Source organism: Alligator sinensis, unplaced genomic scaffold (genome assembly GCF_000455745.1).
Source record: "Alligator sinensis unplaced genomic scaffold, ASM45574v1 scaffold1133_1, whole genome shotgun sequence".
Classification (NCBI taxonomy): Eukaryota; Metazoa; Chordata; order Crocodylia; family Alligatoridae; genus Alligator; species Alligator sinensis.
Window position 1 is genome coordinate 239,937 of NW_005842285.1, and position 23,854 is coordinate 263,790.

At 43.7% G+C, this 23,854-nt stretch overlaps 1 protein-coding gene across 3 annotated transcripts in view; it reads right to left on the bottom strand.

Annotated features, from left to right (window-relative positions):
• LOC102385042 (leucine-zipper-like transcriptional regulator 1) overlaps nucleotides 1-23,854 on the bottom strand; it is a 27,561-nt gene continuing 3,707 nt past the window's right edge. The window contains exons 1-8 of one of the 3 annotated variants that reach the window (XM_025209347.1): nucleotides 23,279-23,410; nucleotides 10,212-10,485; nucleotides 9,257-9,351; nucleotides 8,397-8,475; nucleotides 7,391-7,437; nucleotides 5,945-6,065; nucleotides 3,660-3,846; nucleotides 1-2,656 (exon numbers count right to left, since the gene is read on the bottom strand). In XM_025209347.1, the coding sequence (XP_025065132.1) occupies nucleotides 1,945-2,656; nucleotides 3,660-3,846; nucleotides 5,945-6,065; nucleotides 7,391-7,437; nucleotides 8,397-8,475; nucleotides 9,257-9,351; nucleotides 10,212-10,374 (1,404 nt within the window). In that variant the 5' untranslated portion in view covers nucleotides 10,375-10,485; nucleotides 23,279-23,410 and the 3' untranslated portion in view covers nucleotides 1-1,944. Of the gene's footprint in view, nucleotides 2,657-3,659; nucleotides 3,847-5,944; nucleotides 6,066-7,390; nucleotides 7,438-8,396; nucleotides 8,476-9,256; nucleotides 9,352-10,211; nucleotides 10,486-23,278; nucleotides 23,411-23,854 lie in introns of those variants that run through there. The other 2 variants (XM_025209346.1, XM_014521991.2) reach the window with 2 other exon arrangements.

Consider the following 23,854-nt stretch of genomic DNA (forward strand, 5'->3'; position numbering starts at 1 on the left):
CCTTGCTGCTGTTTGGTGGAGAGGGGTGAGGCCACATGATGGACACCCCTCTCAGCCAATGGGGGAGTGGGGGTGGCTGCCATCTTGCTTCCCATCGCAAAGGTGGCTTCCCCCTCTCCCAGTGGGCTGCAAGGCTAGGCCGCAAGGGCTGTGAAGACTGCTGCTGGCTCCCACTGGGAGCTGGCGTTTTAATTATTATTTTTTGTAGATTTTGCAGACAGTGCCTGATTTTTGCAGTTTCTATGAAATGACAAATTAAGTAGGTCCCTACCTATGGTTTGTTTTGTCACATTGCGCAGTTTCAGGGCCAGACAGCTTCCTATGGCAGGGGAGCCAATACTGTGTTCCTTATTCCAGTGCAGGCAAAGCGGTGCCGGAGTCCAGCACTGAACACCTGGTTTTCTCTCAAGTCCTTAGTATGACAATTCAAGATCTCTCTTGCTCATGTTATGGCGGCTGTAGGCTGTTTTTTCCCCAAAGTCTCAACTCTTCTCCCGTATCTGTAATACTGTTAGCCAGTAAGCCAGGCCTTGCAAGGTAGTTTCCATTAGGAGGAGTTGCTGATAGGATTGCAGCAAATAGGATTGCACCAAAATCCTGTTTCTCTGAAACAGCTGTAACAGACGGTGGCAATCGCCAAACCCACGTTCTCAGCAGACACTGTGCTTGCGAAGCCCTGCTCTCTGCTCCCCACCCCCAGGACAGCACTCGCTCCTGTTTCTCTTTACTAATGCAGACACGGCTTGCCAACGATCCTCTCTGTGTTTGTAACCAGTCCCAGGCAGTTCACCACCACTTGGGCTGTACCGTGCAGCCCAGTGCTCTGGGTTGCTATCATTGCATAAAAGGGGCATTTTGTTGCTCCTTCCTGTTAGCTTGAAATAAAGGTGCTTATTGCCCCCTTCAGCTTTAACCAGACCAGGGACTTGCAACAAATCAAATGCCTGCTTAATGACAGCCAGAAATACCTCCCCGCTTAATACTGCGTTCTCGGTTCAAGAGGGTGGTATACCTTCTCCACTGACCTGTTCACCTTGTGCAGTCTGTCCCTTAAATGCTAGGCATTTAGCACTTTTTAAAAAGAGCAGTTTCAGAGAGTTTCTGGACATGGTGCCATAACCTCAGATCTGACTGTGCCCTAACTTACACAAACTGTGGATTTTGATGAGGCTGCACTACGCAAGTCAAGTCGTTGCCTTCCATCTCTGTGTAACTTACAGTACAAGTAACCCTTGTTAGGAATAAAAGACCCTTAATAAATAACACAGCAGGAGTTGGCAGCCTACAGACTGAGGAGCCTTTTGATCCAGCCCTCAGACACGGGGCTTTAGTGGCATTTGACACTGGGGGGCTTCAGTAACAGTTGCTTTCTCCTGTGCCTGCTGTTGCTACTTTTTTTCCCCCACCAAAGGGAAGGCACACCCCTCCCCCCCCCACACCCCCCCATCTTGGACCATCTTGCTGGGTGGGAGGGTGTTGGGACCCACCCGCTACCACTGCTTTTCCCTCCTGCCAGCATGGAGAAAATACATGAACATCATCACTTTTCCCTGGCAGGTGCAGGAAAAGGCAGCAATGATGGGCACCTACCAACCCACCTCTGACCTGAGCTGGGTCAATCCAGCCCTGCAGCCTTAAAAGGTTGCTGGCCATTGGCCTATAATATTGGCCACACTTGCAAGTAACCAGAAGACAAGGTTGCTAGTAATTTCACGGGCATCAGGACTTCAATGTTTGTCTCTTAGGGCAAGGAGATCTGCTGTGATTTTTGCTTTCACCTACTTCAGAGTCTATCCGCAGCACCCGACCAATGGCACAAATAGGGACTGAAAAGCTGTTTCGGGGTCAGAAGCTTGGAAGACTTTTTACCCTGAGCATGCAGAAGGCAAGCTGTGCTAATACTTCCTGGTTACTCTTGTTCAGACCAGATAGACAGCACCCCCGTTATGTGTGGGCCACAGACATGCTGTCCACCTCCATGTACCAGAGGGAGATTTCACAGAGCCCAGACAGAGGCTTGCCTCCAATGAGGAGCAGAATATCGGGATGGCTGCTATTGGCTAGGTCCGTTGGGCTCACGGGCTGATGCTCAGTTCCTCTCCTTTTCTCAATAACCTCAGCAGCAACAAAATCTTTTTCTGAAGAGGTGAGGTGAGAAAGGTGCTTGTTTTTGGACGACATGCTCTCGGTTTTCTTTGCACAGAGTTCTGTATCTGCAGAGGTTTGAAACGCGCGCAAGCCCAGGGGCTCCAGAGGCTGGCTAAACGTTTTCATTTCAATCTCACTGACATCCTCGTTGCTGAAGGCTTTGTAAGCCGGCTGCTGGCGAAAGTACCTGCCAAAACAGGCCTGCTGCTTCGAGACGGGCAGCAGCTTCCGATGGTCTTTGTATTTTTCACTCCAGTGATTAATAGGGGATGCACAAGAGGCCTCTGGGGCCACCTGGAAACCGCTGCCAAGTCCAAGGATGCAGTGATACGTTTTAGAGGACAGGTTTACCTTTGCAGTGTGAGCCAGCTTGCTCCACGTCTGTGAACTGAAATGGTACTTCCACAGGCTGCTCTGAGGCCTGGAACTCGAAATCCCTCCGCCAAAAATCAGCATGGAGTCTCTAAAGACCACAGAGGAGTGTCCCACTACTTTTGGAGGTCCTTGGCTAAACACAAGGGAAGGCAGCAGTTAGGTCTTAGGAGGAGGAGACATTTATGCTAAGACATTTGCCCAGTTAAGGTACAAGAAGTGAAATGCTTCAGCTGACCCTGGATCATGCCAACTTTGTCCACCTAGGACAGGGGTGCCCAGTGTGCAGCACACGTGCCCCAAGTGCCATAGGCAGTCTCTGTGTGGTGCAAAGCAGATCAAGGAGGAGACAGGCAACTCAGGGGCAGAAAGCAGAGCAGCAGATCAAGCAGAGGAAGGGATCAGAGTGGCACTTGGGGAGGGTGTGAGGCTAACTGTGGCACACCTGCCAAAAGGTTGGCTCCCCGCTGACCCAGCTATGTCAAAACTTCATCTGCCGTACAGTGAAGCAGACTGCAGCCGCCTCATCTTTAACAGGGAAGAGTAGCTTGTAGTGATAAGGGATCTTGCAGTGCTCCATCTTGTTCCGCAAGACTTCTTCTGGGATCAAAATAGCAGCTCCCCTCATAAGGCCTGCAGTCTCTGTGCCTGGCCACTCCCTATTAAATATAAACTGCTCTACTGTCATCTGTTTTCTACCCGCTGCCAACTTCGAGATCTTGTCCAAACATCCCTAAGACAGGGATCAGTAGGCTGCATCCAGCCCATGGACCCATAGTAGCTCAAGGAATCCACAGCAGCGGAAGATGCATGCCCAGGGCCTTGGCCCCTGCCTTTTCTCTCTCTTCCCCTTGTAGCATCTGCTGATCACCAGGGACTTCAGCCCATGGCAGGGACTGGGTCGCAAGCAGTTGCCCCACAGTGGCAACAGTTTGCCAACCCCTGCCCTATGACATTACAAAGCTGTTCTTGCTCCTCTAAGAAGTGATTCTGTCCATGTGCTCTGTTCTTCAAGGCTTTTTTTTCCTTTAAAAGATTAAAATGCTCCCACTGTGGCAAATTTTCTGCTTGCCTGGAAACATCATCATAAGGTAATATTGACTCTTCTCATTAAAGAGAACTGAATGCAAAAAGTTTACCTTGTTCTAATACTGGACCAGTTTCTGCTTGTAAAGTCCCACTTCCATAGATCCTTCTGTTCACTCAGCCCCATCAGTCCTCCAAAGAGGTACATGCCTGTGCTATAAACCACAGCTGAGTGACCATGCCGAGGTCCAGGACCAGTGTCATGAGATAGGGCAGATATACATGACCACTCTCCTGTATCTGGAAGCAAAAGATAAAATTTAAGATTTTAAAAGTGCTGCTGGTAGCTGAAAATGGAGGCATTTAAAGAACAAGGCAGCATGTAGCTATGAAAACAGGTTTCTCTTATCAAAATCGTTTTACTAAATCATGATAGTAAAACACAATCCTATTTGGAGGTTTAGTATTAATTAAAGTGCCTGATGTGGAGCAGTGGACATGGGAGCTGTTTACATGCAGAGTAGATACTCACAAGCTGCCTCATGTCATCTACCTAGCGTGCCTCAGCTCTGACCTGGAAAGACCATTTTCCAGGGATGAGAAGGTACATCACTGAGAACCCCTTTGCCTTTTAAACTGGTTAGAAGATAGAAAGTAATTCTGTATTTATAGTGAATGGTGACACATGGGCACTCATTCAGGAGCTGGATGCCATTTAGGCTAGGTATTTAAGGAAATAATATATTAAGACAGGAATAACTCTTAGTGGGTAAGGCTATGTTTTTGGCACAGCGATTAGAAAGAAATTTCACAGCAGCGGTGCAGAAGAAAAGTAGGACTGATGAAGCTTCAACTACACCATACATAACAGCTAAATAATCTTACTGTAACAAGGAGCTAAGGGGGCTGGGGTGAACCGAGAGCAGCCTTGCCCTGGGTCAGGAACACCAGAGAAGCTGGGACAAGGCACAAGACAGGGCTGAGGGCCTGGAGTTAAGAGACAGAGATGGCTGAGGCTGAGAGTGCGCCCAAATCAGTGGGCCAGGGCTGGAAGCCTGAAGCCAGAGAAAAGGAGGACTAAAGCCAAAGGGCGCCTACAGACAAGCGTGCAGGCTGCTCCAATGTGCTCGAAACCACTCTAACTAAAGGGCCGCCCCTCCCCTGCCCAGGGCATGTGTAAAAGTGCCCCAGAGGGCTGATGTCTCTACAAAAAGACTGAACTGTGGACAGAGTAACATCTGCGAGGCAAGGGTGTGGCAAGAGGCCATGGACAGCCCATAAAGGCAACTGGTGCCCTGTAAGGCTACAGCAGTGTGTCCCAGAGAAGGTGGAGCCAGATTGTGCTCGCTCAGGCTCCCTTTTACACTAGAAAATAAATATATCAAGGCATGGCAGGAAAGGAAAAATGGAAGATACCCCAAGGAGCTGGCATAAATAGCAGGATTTGGGCCAATGGAGTGTCACAGCTGCCCCAGGAGGCCAGGACCTGCTACACTTATCAAGATCATTGCCTTGCTACATTATTCTTTTGGGACTGTAGTTTGGAGAGCTAATGTCCACCTTCATTTTTAGCTGAACTGCATCTCCCATGATCCAGTGAGGTCTTCTGTCTGATGGAGATGCAGAGTGAATCTTGTTAGTTACATGGCTGTGCAGGCATCATGGAAGGAGTAGGACGTTTATTTAAATATATGTAATTTTATTTAAAATACCTCTACTTCTATACCTCTATGGAAGTAGATGTATTTTATGCCTATTTGTAAGATTTCTGAGTTTCTTCCGATTCCTAATTTCTGTCACCACAGTGACAAAGTTTTAGCATATTAAGCACTGAGGCCTTGCTGTGAATAGTGCCACCAGTGACAGGCACTGATTCAGCTGAGCTATTGCAAACTTTTACTGTAGAGAGGCAAAGCCACTATTTGCACTGGCCCAATAAACTGCTACTTGGACCAGGGTAAGATATGCTAGGGCAATACCAGTTTCCCCAGGTTTGCATGGGTGCAGTTACACATGTTGGGGAACATTTCTACTGCTGCTGGGGCTACAGATTTGTAGGGATCCTGTTTAAAAACATGAAGAATCTGGGTCTGTAGTCAGCTAACCCCTGCACACTTCTAAAATCTCAACTCAAAGGAATGGCACTTCTCCATGCAGAGTCCTTCACAGTTATGTAAAGCTATTAACATTAACACTGACCTTGTGTAGGTTCTCTCTGCAGTTGGAATGGGCAGGAAAAAAAGTATTAAATTAGCAATGAAATAATGCCAAATATAGCCAAATCTTGGGCATTAGAAGGGATATAAGGCTAATCCATGTGACACTGAAGTCATGATGGAGACTGTCACTGAAGTCATAGGACACTGGAGCAGACACTAGAAGAATGACTTCTGCTTACCAAAACTTAAAGCCCAAAACTCTTGCGAAATTCCTTTGATGTCAAAGTATCCTCCATAGACGTACATGCTGGAACTGTACACTACTGCACTGTGGCCTTTCCTGTTAGCTGGAGCTGTGCTCTAAAACATTTCAGGAATAAAATAAGAATCGCTTTGACTGACTGCACCATTTATTTACTCTTTGTTAATGCATAGAAACTGTTGTTATAGATTGGATAACACCCCTTTCAAGACTGGGACTGCTAACACTTCATTAAAAACAAAAAGTGTTGAAACTGGAGTACCAACAACTTAGGCTTGTGTGGCACAAAGAGTTTCCTTGGACACTGATTGCTAGATGCTAAATGCTGGGGGTAGGACATTGATTAAATAAGGTGCTCAAACTGGGTGTTTGTGAGGGAACAAAAATATCACCGAAGCCCAGAGAAGGAAATACCAGTAGAATAAGCCCTGAGGGCAGGGAACAAAAGCAAAGCAAGGAAGCTTTGGGGCCAAGTGGCAATTGACAGAAACCTGAAATTGTGGACAAAGAAATTCTCCTGTTTGATTCCTCTTGTATTCGGGAAAACAGAACTTCATGTATTCTTTCCAAATGAATAGGAGCCATCAAATACCACTCTACCATCAACTTCTAGAAGAAATAACTTGTAGAGTCCCAAACATTGACTAACCACTCAGATAAGAAAAGAAATAGCAATAGTTAAAATATTTACATGAAACTCTTAGTAATTTGGTTCTGGGGAGTTTCTTGCTTTCAGTTTTTCTTGATCATGAATTTTATTAAATGAGACTTGCATACTTTCACTTGTACTGTACCCATTTTCACCTCAATGTCCTCATATGACTTCTTATAAGGAAGAAGTCACTGCTTACACTTTGAGGCTTTTATTAAAAATGAGACTGTTTGGTGACTACAGAAAAAAGCCCTGCAAAATCGGGGTTGTTGGTTGTAGCCGTGCTGGTCTAAGTACATAGGCAGGCAACATTCTTTAGGTAGATGTGGTATCTTTTATCAGACTGACTAAATAGTTGGGAAAAAGTTCTTTGCAAGCTTCTGGGCACAAACACCCTTTGTCGGGCATTGGGAGACTCTGCTGGTGTTGTGTTCTCCAAGCATATCTGAGCACTTTACGTTTTCACAGTCTTCCTTTTAACAGCATAAAGCCTCAGGTAAGCTGGCGACCCATAGCTATAACTGGTCACTTTGAGTCAAGTATTGCAGATCAGAAGAGGTACTTGCATTCTAAGATCCACATTGTAAAAATAGCTCAAGAGTTGGTCCTATTTCAGACAATGCAGAAAAATAAAGCTCTGTATTCCTACAGCCACCTCTTCCCGAAGAGTCTAGATTGGAACTGTATTGGGGAACATATTTCAAAGCAGTCTGTTTAATCAACAAAGCAACATGCATTGGATTCACACATTCCCATTTCCTGGCTCCTTACCTCAGTCTCTGCTTCTGTGTGCCGGCACTCGGTCCATCTTGCCGAATCTGGAGGAGTTGTTGTAACAAGGTGTAGTTTATATCTAAGACCACATGAGGATGCTGTTCTTTTCACAATTACCATTCTAATTGTTTTAAGTGTACTTTTTGGCTTATTTTTCTTGAGGCAGATTTCCCTTTCTGTGCTAAACTCTACCATAAATAGCATAAGTGAGCTACCACACAACATATTTTAGTGGCAGACCTGAATTAATAGTATGCCGTAATCTAGTCTTTCTCAAGGTTTCTTTAATGCAAAAGTAAGATCTATCCTTGTTTTCTGCTACTCGGGAAAGGGCATTTTAAGGCAGGTATAAATGTGTAAAAGGCTCCAGGGTGAAATAAAAAAGAAGCTAGAAGGTTTCACTCCTAGTCATCTGCTTAAGCCAGTAGATAGCATATGTATTATACAGAAATAATATTAAATAATATTTCATAGAACAGAATTATATAATTGTATGGGTCCAATGGAAAACACACAAAGTGTATAAGATTTGAAAATGTAAGTATTAGATGGTACATTCAACACCCCCCCTGCCTTGCCTTTATTAGACTTAAGGGTAAAATCACTCTAAATTATTTGACTTTTGAATATAGAATTTCTTAAAATTGTTTTGTTACTGTTCTTTTTTTTCCCCCTTCATTTTTCATTTTATCTTGTGTATTAACTTATCTAAAAGACCTGCTGATAATCTCTAGCCCAGGAGGGTTGCTGCACCAATATTTCCTGAAGCCAACTGAAGAGAATGAAAGTTGATTTTTCAGCGGTTACCAGCCTAAGCTCTACAGCAAACTCTGCTCCTGGTTTTGCGCCCAGAGCTCTGAGTGAAGCCAAAAGGAGGCGTGCCATGTGTGTGTATATACACATCAGAGGACACAATTGAGCCCTTATTTATTACTATCTATAACGTTACTACAGATTAAAGTGAGTCTGTCTCTTGGAAGAGAGTGACTAGCATGGTCCATACCGATGTCGTACATCCAGAGAGGGGCCTTCGTCTGTGTGAAAGCAGAATCCAACATCCCGCCAAAAATACAGAGCATTCCCTGCAAATACAATAATCATTTTTCACTTGCAGGCAGCCATGTGCAGCACAATCACCACATAAAAAAGGCAACAAACACCAATCACCACATAAAAAGCCCCTAAATATATGCATGATCCTACTTGTCAAAACCTATCAACTTACCTACAAAGCATTAATCAAGGAGAAAAATCTTAATCAAGTCTTCAGCCTCACCCCAAAGGAGACCATGATGCCGAGGCATCTTCAGGCAATGCACAGATTTATGTATAATTACAGGAGAAGAATTTCATCTAACTGAAGCTTATTAAAATCCAATCCTTTTGTCCCCTTACAAGCGAAACTACTATAATTCCTTTTTTTGAGTTAACTCATGTCTTTCTTTAATGTTAGATTTGCCTGTGAAGGTTTTTTTAATAATGAGGCTTTGCACCGTTACCTTCATTTGAGATCTATACTTGTAGCTTTCCAGGATGCATACAACATAGCTCAGAAGGAGGCACTAGTCGGCAAGTGTCACTATGTTCTTTGCTTTTCTTAGTTGAACGGTAATAAGAAAGGGAAGGAGATGCCACAAGTGACAAAGTTGGCCCGAGTACAGCACTTCATATCTATTTAGTCATTTTTCCAGAGGATTAAAAAACACTTTACAAACCACGTGTAGAAATGCCCCTGAAAGGCCGCGAGGTCTGTGATAATACAAAATAGCAGTTTAACAATGCATAGCAACACTGCACAACAGTTTATACCAACTGCACAGAAAGAAAAAAAGTCTTTTAGAACCTGAACTAATTTAAACTCACTTGATAAGCCACCATTGAATGTTCTTCCAGTTCTTCTGGGCCATCTCCTGAGCCATGCAGCATTTCCCATTCGTTGCTCTCTAGGAAACAAAGAACTAAAATAGATATGTGATTCCATGCAGAAATTAGGAATAGGTTGAGAATGACATGCTTTAAATATGCACGCTTCCAAAATAAATGCAAGATTAACATTAAGGTTCAAACATCTTTCCTTTCAATTGGGTGTGGAGGGGTAAAAAAAAAACAATAGACTTTCTGGTCTAGACAATCTAAATACACATTTATTCTCCATTTTATTTCTGTTTGCTTAGAAGAGCCAATTTATTCATCCTCAAAGATATCTGTACTTTTCCATTCAGCAACCTTAAATTTTATTCACCTTTTCTTTGGATACATTTGATATGAACTTGTTTCCTTTTTTTTAACATACGTGAAAGCCTGGTGCTACCCAGGAGTTACTCCAGCATAGCTCTGAGCTTTATGCTAGTTCTTGGGGAGCTAACACAAATATTGGGGTTTGGATTAACTGCATAAAAATAGTCTTTATTTTTTTTGTAGTGGAAGTGAGATTTCAAAATATATCAGAATACAATCTTACACACGTATTCGTGTTTTCTTATGCATATTTATTCATCCGTTCTAACTTCACACTAAAAATTTCTTTGCGGTAAAGTATAGAATATTACTATTAAGAAATGCATTATTTTTTATTTAAAATAACTAAGGGAAATTACAACTGAAACATACACCACTGCCCAAGCAGCTGCATGTATTTTGGAGGTTTTCACTTTCTTTCAAAGCATTAAGTGCTGCCAGTGATGAGTAGCAGAATACCAGCTTGGATGGAGATATAAGGCAAAATCTTTGTCAAGAGAGCCAGCTTGCTATTGAATGTCTTGGCTTTCACAATGATTCAGTGACTGCACACAGACATACGGTGGAGGGACGAGCTTACCAATGCTGTACCGCCAAAAGTCGCTAAGATTGGTGGTGTGCCGTCCTCCATGGAGATAAACAAATCCTTTGCAGATGCAGCAGGCATGTTTGTACCGATCACATGGAGAAGATTTGCTCTGTGGTATAGGTTTCCATACACATTCTGCAGTTTTTCCTTTCATCCTTATATCTAGGCTTTTGCCAAATCCATTCTGTCACCTGCAAAGGGTCAACTACAACATGCTAGGGGGGTTTCCAAAAACGTCAGGGATGCCGCCTCAACTTGGTAGAGTCTGTGGAAAAAGGGAGACCTTTGAAGTAGTAATGCGGGCCTATGGAATAAAAGAACCCTTTGTCTTTCCATCCCACTGAAAGCAATAGCAGTGCAACACAGCTACAACCAATACCTTTGGTTCACAGAAGTAACACTGATTATGACATTCACATGTGAGTTAGAGTATTAGATGCACTGACTCAAAATCTTAACAGCAGACAGGTTAAGATGGGAGTGAGAAGGGAAGTGAGAAGAGGCAGAGATTGCACTGAGTCTGTAAAAGTGGTAGAGTAAGGGCAGCCCAGGGACTGGTGCAAGGTCTGTTTTCACGAACAGCTTCAGGCAGTCTGCATCTAATACAAAGTTGGGAAGATGTCCATACAAAGATTTTTTTAAAATTGTGCATGCATAAATCACCTGGATTAAATTTCAGTTTATCACTACCAAAGGCACCTGAAACAGCACAGCTCAAGAGAAAGCTAAATTTTACTTTGACCGAATTTGCCACGAGATGTCACTGTATTCTCTGCAAAGATAGCAGACATCTACTTTGGGGAGGAAACCTCCACAATAATGTTTGGAGCATGACCATTGCCAAAGCCTGCTTATTTTCTGACAGCACAGAAAATTCCTTGCAGTCCTTGTAGCCGTACCCAGAGACATTCTGAAATTGGCTCTAACTGCACACACTTGGCAGTGACCAGAGCACAGAATAAAAGGAATGAAGGCAGAGGCAAAGGGCTGATATCTAAGGTTACAGATTAAAGCACTAGGCAAAGCACATTCAAAAAATCTCAAGTCAACAGCTACAGCTGTGCAAGCATGCGAAACAGCAAGTGCTCTAGGAACTGCCTGATCCGGGTCCAGTATGGAGTGACACTGTATTCATTTAAATATAAGACACACTTTTTAAAACAACGTTATTTCTTGTAAAAATGGTCTGCTTTTAATTCAAGTTAAAAAAAATAAACCTCATTTGCACCTTAGAGATTATATCCTTGTAAATGTATCTTAATTTTCTCCAAAAACAAATCGTCAAATGTGGGTGGGTCTTAAATTCAGGGACATTTTATATTCAAAGGCAGGCAGTACTCCCATAGGACTAGATGTGATATCCTGGCTCATGGAGTGCAGTTCTTTGCTGTCATAAACAAACATGTCATGTCATATCTTTCATAAATTGATTTAGTTAGGATTTGGCCTCCAGTACTCCTATTGGAAAGCTGCTTTGGATCCACTCTGCTTTGATATTCCAGCCTTAAATGTATTCACAGACAGTTTATTCTTGTGCTAACATTGCCCCTTATATTAACTCAGTAGAGATAAACCTTTTGGCCACCACTAAGCGGCGCCCACCTCCTTCCAGCCTGCAAGTCATATAAGTGGTACCTTATATGAGGTACCAGCGGGTTGGGCCTCAGCCGAGCCCATGTGCCTGGATCAGGCTTCATGTCACCCAGGTCCCACATGCTCTGATCCAGCCCCATATCACCCTGGCCGTGCATGCTCAAATCGGCCCGTGTGTGCAAGCCCTGCACCACCCCACCCCATGCTCTCAATCTAGCGTGCAGGGCCATGCTGTCCAGCCTGCCAGGATCCCTGAATCCAGAAATTTGACATCAGGGGAGTGGTAATGCTGCTGCTCCTTCAGTCAGATCTGCAGACCCCACAGGCAGGATGACACTGCTCCACCAGCCAGGCCTGGCCTGCAGGGGTGGGGGTTAGCACCCCTGGCTTAGCTAGAACTCTCTCCCTGCCGATTACCCTTCAACCTTTATTTTGCAAAGATAAGCACACCAAGGCCTTCTAGTTTCCTCTCAAAAGATGCCTTTTCATTCCCCTGGTCATCCTTGTGGCTCTTCTTTGCACCTATTTCAGCTTAAATTCCTCTTTCTTGTAGACAGGTGACCAGAAATGTGCACAGTATCCCATATAAGGCTTTACTGGTGTCATAAATACTTTATAGTGGCATGAATACTTCCTTATCTCTGCTGGAAATACATCAACCACCACATCCTAGGATTGCATTTGCCTTTTTCACAGCTGTATCGTGTTGGTGTCTTGCAGTGATCCTATCATCTACTAATATACTCAGATCCTCCTCCTCAGTTGCTTACAATACAGGATACCTCAAAGGGCAAAAAGTGGATGTGTCACTAACCTCCACTAACTGATGATCTAAAACTACCTGGAGCTAGCTAAGCAATGGGCCCCCACATCCTTTATTTTCTAAAACAAACTTTGAAGCAAAACCAAAAAGCCAACATTCACTTTCATTTATGCTAAACTTAAGAGGAGGTCGGTGGAAGAGAAAAGATGTCACTACAAAATAAGAAAGGGGTCTCTAGCAAAAGTAAGTCAGTGCTTAACCCTACACGAGACTTGTTCTCGTCTGTATTTTGTTATAATCCCAAGGCTGGAAAGCTGAGGAAAAGGGGGAAAGAACTCCTCTTCTCCCTCAGTGAAGAGCATTTCAGTATGAGCAAAGCCAAGGACTATGAGGTGTGTTTTGGAAAGTTTCATGCTTTTAGTCTAAGGACCTGGTGCTACCAAAAAATGGAACTGTGAGCCATTTGAGACACCCTGAGCTACTTTGGTATCTGATCAAAAAGAAAGAGCTGTGTCACTCATAGTGAAGTATGCTGGGAAAAAGGAGGAGTCGGGGGCCCTTGAAGTAAGGACTCCTCTACCTCATCTGTTGCAGAGAAGATGGTCACGATGATGGCTGGTTGAGTCATGACGATGTAGAGTTTATGCATGGTGCAGGTAGGGGTTGGGTAAAGCTCTCCTGTGTGGATAGTTTGGGGGGGGGGGTTAAGTTACTGATATGCTGTGGATATTTTTGAGTTTAATGTAACTTTGAGAAACTGACAGGTGGGGGTAGGATGCAATACATGAGATTTAAAATAGATTTAAAGAGCAATTCAGTTTCTGCTCTCTTGTCTTATTGCTGCTTTGGGGATGGAAGTATTCTGACGCTGACCTGTAGGTTGTGGACAGATGCTAGCTTGATGAAACGCTTTATCAGCTATAGTTTCATGGTTGGTAGGGTCGGAAGGGACCTAAGCAGATCATCAAGACCGACCCACTGCCATGGGCAAGAATGTTTCAATCAAGATGCAGAACTAAGTGCTTTACTCCTTCTGGTTGCTAAAATTATCTAAAAATAAGAACACGGGTGTTCTGGATGTATTACCACTATAATTAATTCTTGATGGTACCATTTCTAATCTAAAAATCATCCTTAAAATCTTAAATGACACTGGCTTGCTTTGTTTCTGTCCCAAGCTGTTGTACTTAATGTTGCTATGAAACTGTTACTGCATTTTACGTGTACTCTTATCTACAATGTGGAGATCTAATTCAAATATCCTAATCATCATCCACTCTAACAGTTAGAGAATGCTTCCCTGAGTGTGACTGACTATTTCAATTTAAATGAGAATTGATTTACTTTAAATGCTCATACCAAATGTGAACCATGTTTAAAGCAATTAACTCATCAGCCGGGGGCCTACAGACAAGGCAGCTCCATTGCTGCTGCTGCTCATTGCAGAGGAAAACCAGAAAGCCTGAGTACTTCTTACTGCACCTAGTCAGAAAACTGGTGACAAGCAAAACTGCAGGCTGGTAACTTTTTATGCTTGGCACAGCAAGTGGTGAGAGGCAGGTGGTAGTTGCACCTTTTTTTTTTTTTTGGTTTAAGATTAGTGAATTTAATTCTCTAGCTTGCATATACTGAGTAAAGACTAAGAAAACCATCTTAAGTGAAGCTTCTACTCCTGTGTAGCTTGAATAAGGTTAATGCAACACTGAAAAAATCCTAGTGGCTGAAATTTTGTAGAGGAAGATTGAGGCAAGCAGTTGTGCCTCATGGGTGCTATATCCAATATTCCTATATTCCGGGTACATAAGGAAACCCTTCCATCATCAAATAGTGTCGTAGTAAGCAACACCAAAATGGCAACAGCAAGTAAAATAAAAAATAACAAAGGGTAACCACCCACATCAAGCTTCCCATTACGTTGTTATACTGACACTTTTGGTTATCTCCCATTGAAAAGTTTCTTTTAGATTTCTCTTTACTTCCCCTAAACTTGCAATGTACTGTTTAAATATAGTGGGAATAAAATTTGTGAGGTCTAATCCAAGAATATGTTGCACTGAGAAACAAGAACCCTGTATTTTAACATCAGCATGAATAAGTGTCCATCTAGGGAAGACCATCAGGGTACCTAACAAGGTAAATAACCATGCAGTGTTGCATTCAGGTCTGATTAGAAGCCCTTTTCCAGGCAAAAGTGGGAATTAACTTTGATTGCTGAAGAGTTACACAATTTAACTTGCTCTGGTTCAGGATTGCAGTAAAATACACAGTGATAACTGGCTCTGATTAGGGGAGGCCTAATTTCTCAGCCCTTAACTTAGGCACTTTGCCATTCTCCTCACAGAATAATTTGAGTTGCTTACAATTCAACATGTAAAAAACCATAATTAGCAATACATAAGCCAATGAAGCTCTGATCAGTCAGGAGGGTTCACCACAGTAGTCACCAACCAGTGGATCTCAGAGCCCCTTGGAGTTGATCCAAGGCTGCGGTGGGGGGCTGAGTGCCCACATGCATGCACGCGTATGCCCCAGTCCAGCAGGTCAGTCCCAGCCCAGGGAGGGAAGGGGCAGGGGCTAGATCGATGTCCCTGCAGTGAGGAACAGAGCCGCAGAGGCAGGAGCACGGGTAAGTTGAGTAGGGCCCCGGCCAGGTGGGACTTACCTGATGGGGAGGCGTGCCCCCAAATAATTTTTTCTCCCTCTGCCTCAATCTGGCCCCCCCGCCCAACAGACTTGCCTGCTGGGTGGGGGTTGGCAGCAGTGCACAGTAGATCTTGGGTTGCTTTAAATGCTAAAGGTGATCTACTTAAAAAGGTTGGAGACCACTGGTTCGCCTTGGCTAGATCTGTCTGTAGGATAATAGCTATGAACTAAAACAAACTATAAAGTAGCGTGCAGCTCTGTCAAAATTTGCCACACTTTTTATTAAAAAGAAAATACTGTACTACGTTCTGCTAGATGCATTAGCTAGCTAACTGTTCAATATAAAACAAACTCCTGATCTATAAAGCCAGTTTTACAGGAACCTCCAATATTTCTATAAACATCCTGGATGAGTAATAGTGGCTGATCCAATTGCACAATTTTTTGTTTGATCACTTCTTATAACTTATAAGACATCCACCCTCTCTGGTTTTTCCCCACTAAAGTTTTTCCCTGCTAAAATGCTACCTATCTTGAGTTCCAATGTAACAGTGAAACTAAACTTTCGTTCAGTCTCCATATGGTAGTATCTTGGTGCTTGTACACACCACACAAATAACACTTTGTCAAATACCAGCTCCCCTATTCGATCGCGGGGGTTTTGTTTGTTTGTTCTTCTGAACGCTTCCATGATTTTTCTACCAGGCAATCTCATGACCCCTTTCTGATCTTTCCCTCTAAGAACTGACCACTAGGCTCTTCTTTGTCCCTTCACACATGCACACGCCCCACTTTTAATCCAACTGCCTCCTCAAAAGTTCCAGCCACCAGAAATCTCTTTCCCATACTTCAGATAAGTCCTTCCTCTCACCTAGCACTTCTAGTAGTAGTAAAAAACAAACAAGCCAAAACTGTTTCCTCCCTGAACTAAGTACCTTTAACTCTCAGTGCCTCTGCTGTTCTCTATCTCTCTGTACCATCCTCAGTTAAACCTGTAAAACCCACTGGGATGCAGCTTGTATGATACATGGCACAAAATGAAGGTGTACTGCATAGCATAGTGGGCATTTATACATGTGCTCTGGGATCAAGTGGCAGGGGAGTTAGAGCGGCTCTGAGAGCTGCTCTAATTAAAGACCCCTGAGCATCTCGTGTATCAGCGTCCCCGCACTTCAAAATGGCAGCAGGCATGCTTTTAAATAAAGCTTGTCAAATGAGCTGTAGTTAAAGCACCCATTGCCATTTTGAGGTGTGGGGACACTGATACGAGACACTGGAGTCTGCTAGGGCATGGTAATTGCCACGTTCCAATAGAGTCTGCTCCAACACCCTGTAATTACGGTGCGTCGGAGCAGCCTCACTGCTCATGTGTAGGTGCCCAATGATTCTCAACCATGGTGCTGCAGCACTCTGGAGTGCCTTGAGATCCTTTCAAGGCTGCCATGCAATGTTAGCATTGTTAGGTATACAAACATGATTCATAAGATTAAAACCAGAGATTTCAAATAGGAAACCAGAGTATTAAAATCATTCTGTCTTTTGAGTTCTTTGCAAAGAAAATTTGTTCTATTATTTTTTCCATAGTCAAAAAACAAACGAAAACTAAGAGTTGGCTTTTTCCTATGGGGTGCCTTCAGTCTCATGAAGGGTGCCTCAAGTCTAAAAAGGTGAAGAACCATTGGCCACTGACATAGCATAAGATGCTACCCTGATTCTGGAGATCATGATAGCTCATTATGAAATGAGATACCTGCAAAGATACTTTTGCAAAAGGAATGCTCCTAAACCAAAATAAGAAGCATAATGCAAGATCTGAATTTCAAACACCACTGAGCATAACTGGGGGATGGGGTGGAGTGTATACATGCACACATGCATGTGCATGCAGCAGCTGTGCTATGGCCACATCAGCTCCTGCCTTACTTAGGCAGTGTCTTGAAGATAGGCCTCTTTTCAGTTTTAATTTTATGATTAACACTACCACATAAAAAAAGAAAAGGAAATGGAAAGAGGGGGGGAAACGCAGGTATGTGACAGTAGTTACAAAACATTAAAAAATAATGCAGTACTTCAGCTTATTTGATTTGTAGGATTCCTGGTATTACTGGGGACTATTCAAGCTATTTACACTGGATGACAGTTCACCCTTTTTAAAATGAATCACTTTTGAGACTGGAGAAAATCTGGTGGACAGTGCATATTTAAAAGGCTGCAGGGTTGTTGGTTGTAGTCATGTTGGTCTAAGGACATAAGCAGGCAAGGTTCTTTGGGTAGATGCGATATATTTCATTAGACCAATTAAATAGTTGGAAAAAATGTTCTTTGTAAGCTTTCAGGCCCAAACACCCTTCATCAGACACTGGGAGACTCTGCACTGTTCTGAGTTTTCCAAGGAGAGTCTACCAATGCCTGATGAAGGGTGTTTGTGCCCGAAAGCTTGCAGAGAACTTTTTTCAACTATTTAGTTGGTCTAATGAAAGATATCATATCTACCCAAAGAACCTGGCCTGCCTATTTTTAGAGGCTCTCACTGATGATTTTAATACAATTAAGGCCTAGAGTGCTAATCCGTTTCATGGCCTTATCTGAATATTAAAGATATGTTCCCGTCTAGTTTTCCATACTAATATTTTTTTCCTTGGAATGCAGAAGTTTAAGGACATCATCTAAATAATGTGTATGTCTCCTTTTAAGGAGGACCAAAAAGCTAATCTACCCTGTACATGTCGTGCTCCCAATGCTGTCTTATACAGTGTTGCCAGTTGATCAGGATGTTCCCTTGCAGTGAGGAGCTAGGGCTTCTCTTCTTGGTTCTGACACTGGCCTTGGATGCCCTTGCCGAACGCCTCTCTCCACATAACTCCATTTTTTTTTCTGTCTGTAAAAATGTGGGAAAAAGATCAGTCCTTTATAAAGCATATCAATCTACTGCAGGGGTGCTACAGAAGAGCTGCAAAGCGTGAAAGGCAAGTGGTGGTACCAGTCTTCCATATTGTTTCAGCGGTAGCTAAACTCTGGCTCTTCCAGTCACAAGTCAAAATCTTGACGTCATGAAGAGCTGCAGGATGAGTGGCTTTCAAGATGTGTGTGCCTCAGTCAGTGATCAGCCCCAGCTCATATAGTAACTTGTTAAACGATTTCTTAGAGTAAGTAATGTGTGAAAACTGAAGGGGGTGGGGGGTTAAAGATTTTTTTTTCTCCTTTCTCTCTGTTCACTAATTTATCTTCTATTTTTTATTAACTATTTTCCTTTCTTCGGGAACTATATTTAACCTATCTGGGGACCGGTTTGGCCACCCCTGCATTAGTACACACTTTCAAACGGTAAGAGAGCCCTGAAATAATGAAATAGATTATGGGCCAAATTCTGCCTGCCTTATGCAATGGAATGTGAATAAGGGGAGCAGACTGTGGTGGTAACAAATGACCAACCTCAGCTGGTGTCTTGTACACAGAATAACTTTGCTGTGCCAGTACTTCAGGGCTGCCTACTATTCTAATTCAGACTGTCCCAAATAATCTCCTCTTTTTGGGGGGCAGTGGAGGGCCCTATGTTCCCAAAGTAGTGGTTGTAGTATGAACATGACTATGCAACAGTTATTGCCTATAGATTTACAGACTGACCTCAGTTTCAACCTGGTAAAACTAAATTTAAAAAAAAAAATTCTAAATGGCAGCTCCATCTTTAGGCCAGTTCAAGGAATCAAAAAACTCAGAACCAATTTGAACAACTGCATCCAAAACAGCTGTGAAGAATAAAACGGTTGCTGCTTTTAGAACCCTCTTGCCATTTAATTCCTAAAATAACTACCACAATCAGCTCCATTTGTTAGACAACATGAGGATGTACAGGAAGAGGGCCTAGAGAGCTACAATTCAGCATAATTGCTGTAGGCCTGACTACATAGGAAACATTGGTGTGGCACTATTAATTCGTAATAGAAAAATTAATCATTTCAGAAAACAGAGGAAAAATATAGACCACTTCAGGAACTGAATATTTATATACTCATTGCATAGTTATATTTACTAGATCATGACTTCCTAAATGGATGAACAGCTTAGTTTTCCTGAAATGAGGTGGGTTTTTTAATAGAACTATACTCACTTATTTGCAGCATTGGTCTTTTGATACATTTTCATTTGTCTCTAAGCTTCCACAAGTTGCAGATTTAAATAATCTATAACCTTTTTCATCTCGTTTATGTATGCATTTCATGCATCTGAAGTTTACTAGAACTCAGGGCTTTTTTAAAAACTTTATATACTTTTTTGTAACGTTCAAAATGTTTTGCACTCCATCCTGCAGCCTTGTTTTTGTTAATCAAGTGATATCCGATTTGAATTCACTCCTTTAAGTGATTGTTCATAAAGAGTCCAAATGAACTTTTATTAACAAAGCAATAATAATTGAGCACTATATAGCAGCAAAAATTATGAGAAGCACAAGTTTCTTTCCTACCCTTGTTACCAAAGTACAGTACAGTGGTGGTATGTGAGACATCTGGTCTCCTCTTTTACTTAAAAGTATGCATCTAAGGACCTAATTCTTATAGGGAAGATGTCCTTGTAGGCAAAAAGCTAGTTTCAAGAAATATCTTTGTTCCCTGAACCAGCTTGAACTAAATACTTGTTTGGACAAAATATAACACTCTTCTTAACAAGGAACTCTCACTCACTTGGCTTACCACAAACCAGAGCACCCAAACCTGGATGGTGTCCTCTAACTCCTGTTTTTCTCTGTTTTAATTGCAAATAGCAATAGAAGTTTTTGGGAAAGTTTGTTCAAGAAGGCTCTATTGTACTTGTAGTTACAGCAGAGCATTACATAAACTACATAAGACTATGTAATTCTTTAAATCAACAAACCCCTGACCTTTGCTGATCCATAAGCCACAACTGTGATTAAATATGTAACATCGTCTGTTCCTTTTTCTGTCGCTTTAGTTTTAACTTTTTGGTTCCCTGTACCTGTAAGCAATGTTGGAGTATCTTGTAATGTATCTTTTCCCCCACCCCCAGTAAAACATGAGTTATGAACCACTAAGAAGTAGCTGGTGGGACTCCATGACAAGCCCTTGCTTCAGAGAGTAATCTAATTCACAAAGTAGCCCTATGGGATGGTTTACACAAGTAAGGAAAATGCCATGAGACTAACAGGGTTACAGGTGTTAACAACATACTTACTAGGATCTAGTTCCAGTATCCTGTATAACATTTACTTGCAAAGCCTTAATACAAGGATGTCAAACAAGCACTTTCTTATGAGCCAGACCACAGGGCTCCTCCCAGGTCACATCTGGACACAGCAGTGGCAGGGCAAGTGGTGGGAGTTAACCTACCCATACAAGGCTCCGTACCCCAGCCTTTTGGCTGCAGGCTCCATGCCTGCATTTATGGGCCATCTGGGAGCCGTATAGGCTGGATCCAGGCTGCAGGCTGTGCACTTGACACCCCTTCCGTATATCTGTTTTCAAATCTCACTACTCTTGTTTAAATAGTTTTCACAGAGTGCATTTAGTTATGAAGGTAACTCACTCAATCCTCTTGAAGTAATTTTAAGCCTCTGTTAACTTGGAAGTGTTCTGCAGAGGAATCTGTTAATGATGAATCCCTCTCCCTCTACTCATTAGGTCCACGTTAAAGAACTTCCTGAAGCATGGGGTTGGTTTTTTGGGGGCGGTGTTGTTTATTTGTTTTGTTTCTTTTTACTAAGATGATGAAGCCAAAGTAATGGATCATGCACCAATCCTATGCTTTGTTCCCACTTGACCAAAAACAAAACCAGTAACATCTATGCAGACAATTAGGGGAGGGGGAGGCAGCTGTGGGTCAAGGTTTAGTGATCAAAACTATGTATATACCTCAGGAACTTTAATCTGCTTCTTGGGTCTTCATCGAATTCAGACTGTGGCTGGAGTAAAAATATCTAGTGTTCTTCCCCTCTCCCCACTTTTGCTGCATTTAGCAGATAGCATAAGTCTAAATTGTTACAAAATTCCCCTGAAGCTACTGCAAGCCTGTCATCATACCCCCTCAAGAGAAAGCCATAACAAATCCAAATTGTAAGGCTACTCATAGGACTTTTACAGAAATGGGAGTCAAGAGGAAGAAATTCAATCAGGCAATATGCCATTATGCTTCTTAGTCATGTAACTGCTAGGCTACCTCTCCCTCCCAACTCGACAATAACAAAACAGCAAAAGATTTGAAGCCATGATTCAGGCTGTGCTACATTCAACCTCCTTAGTGTACGTGAGAGCACACGTACGGAATAGAAATATGTACCTTTGTCTATCATAATGACCAACTGAAAGTGAGCAATGTTAGCTGGTATTTCCATGAGTAAGGAGTCAGTTATGAGTACAGGTTGGGTTTCTGCAATGCCCTCAATATGCCAGGGGGGAGGAAACTAAAAGCTACCAACTAGTGAAGCACTGTAACAGGCTCCCCAGAGCGGTCATGCAGTCCCCATCCTGGGAGGTTTTTAAGACCCGGCTTGACAAAGCCTTGGCTGGGACGATGTAGTTGGGGCCGGTCCAGCTTTGATCAGGGGGTTGGACTAGATGTGACCTCCTGACGTCCCTTCCAATCCTCATTGTCTGTGACTCTAGGAACCTTCATACTTCATGAAAACAGGAAATCCCATGTGATAGGAAGAAGAAAATCCCTTTGGGCTACAATACAGCCTTGTACAATTGGATACATTCCCAGATTTGTACACCTTCCTGGAAGCATCCAGCACCTCCCAATGAGTTCTTTACTGGGGCATCCTGTTAGGTGATGGCAGTTCTTATGTTTCTGGAAGGCTTTATTCAGGGACTGCATGAGAACTTCAGCAACTTACTGAAATTTCAGGAACTTTAATAATTAACGAAATGCCCTACGGCATATCCACATGTGGTTGGCAGTGCTGCAGACCTGACCATGGTGCCGCAAACCACATAGATCTTGTATGCAGGCATTTCCTGCGCTGCTAATTTGCAGTGCTGGGAGATCCTGGTGTCAAAAAAACCCTTACAAGAAAAAAACAGAGCCATGCTCTGGCTGCCAGCCTGTCTGCACACCTGGATCACCACTGCTGGAGCGCCGGGAGGACCCCAGGGAAGGCTGCTGGGGCTAGCTCACGTGCTGGCCCCAGTACCCCATCCAAGGCAACTTGCCACGTGCCACAGCATGCATGCAGGGGTGCCAGCCACCCCCGTGCCACTGACATTTGACCCTGGGCAATGCAGATTCCCACTCCAGGGGATGTGCCCCTGGAGATTTAGTGACACAAATCAGCTCTCAAATGACTGAATGTTGCTTCCTGACGGCACAGAGTTGCTATTGAAGCCACTTGCAAATGCTTACTCCCACTGTCTCTGCAGCCTGGAAGACTTTGAGACAACCTAGTCCGTGACAGGAGTCTCCTTTCCCCCTCCCCATCACATTTCATAGGGTGTATTTTAGCAGATGAAGCTGTACCAAAGAAACGCGGCAGTCCTGAAATGTACCTTCTTCAGGCAGAAACAGATGCACGGAAACTCAGCTACAGGATGGACAACTTCCTTGAGAAAGGAACCGAAACTTTTACACAGCACGCTACAGAAGATAGAGAACGTATTTCTCGTCTCAGAAGGCATTTTGGTCTAAGCAAGACGATGCAGAGCGGTGGGAAAACGAGGGAGTGAAAACCGATAACAAGGGCAGGGACTAAAGAGGGGAGTTTTAAGCAGAGCTGAAGGCGGAAGAGAGCGCATGGGATACAAACTCACACCCGTGTGGCAGATACGAAAACGTTGAGTTATATCAGAGCTGGCACAAACTGAGGTAAACACAGCACAAATCCAGAAAGACAGATCGTGGAGAGGAGGGGTACGAGTCAGCTGGCCCGGCCAAGAAGGGCGTAGGCAGTGACTAAAGGAAAAACAGAGCGGAGATTTGGCCCTGGGCAATATTCAGTTAAAAAGCAGCTTTACGAGGAGGATGGGCTTGAATGTTTTATGTAAGAAAGACGTGACAAGGCTGCATGTAAGATTTCTCTCTGGTTTCTTTCTTTTATTTTTACATCCCTCACCTTTGCCCTCCGGGCTTTTCTGCGGGCAAAGATCCCTTCTTGCTACACAGCTCGGTGCCGCAACAACGCAACCTCGCGCCTGTTCAGCGAGGGGCTACCTGCACCCCTGGGCTCCGAGTGCGGGCATCGCACGCTCCTGACCATTTATGATCACTAATGCCATCAGGCTCCCCCTGCCCACCCCAAGCCCCGGGTGCCAAGGCCTGAAGGAGCTCATACCTGGGACATTGCTAGGGGGCGACAGGAGCCCCCGTCCAGAGTGCCAACCATGGGGTGCAGCAGGCACACAGCCCCCAAAACTGGGGCAGCCCCAATCTAGTGGCAGAACCAGAGGGGCAACTGAGGGGGATCTAGCAGCTGCCCTCTGCGCCCATGGGACAGTGGTGCCTCACACCCCTCAGCGTGGGGGGAGGGGCGGGTTTTACCTCAGGGGGAGGGAACATTACCTCAGGGCAGGGGGGGATATTACCTCAGGGTGCGGGGGGAGGATTTTACCTCAGGGCAGGGGGATATTACCTCAGGGTGGGGGGGGAGGATTTTACCTCAGGGCAGGGGGATATTACCTCAGGGTGGGGA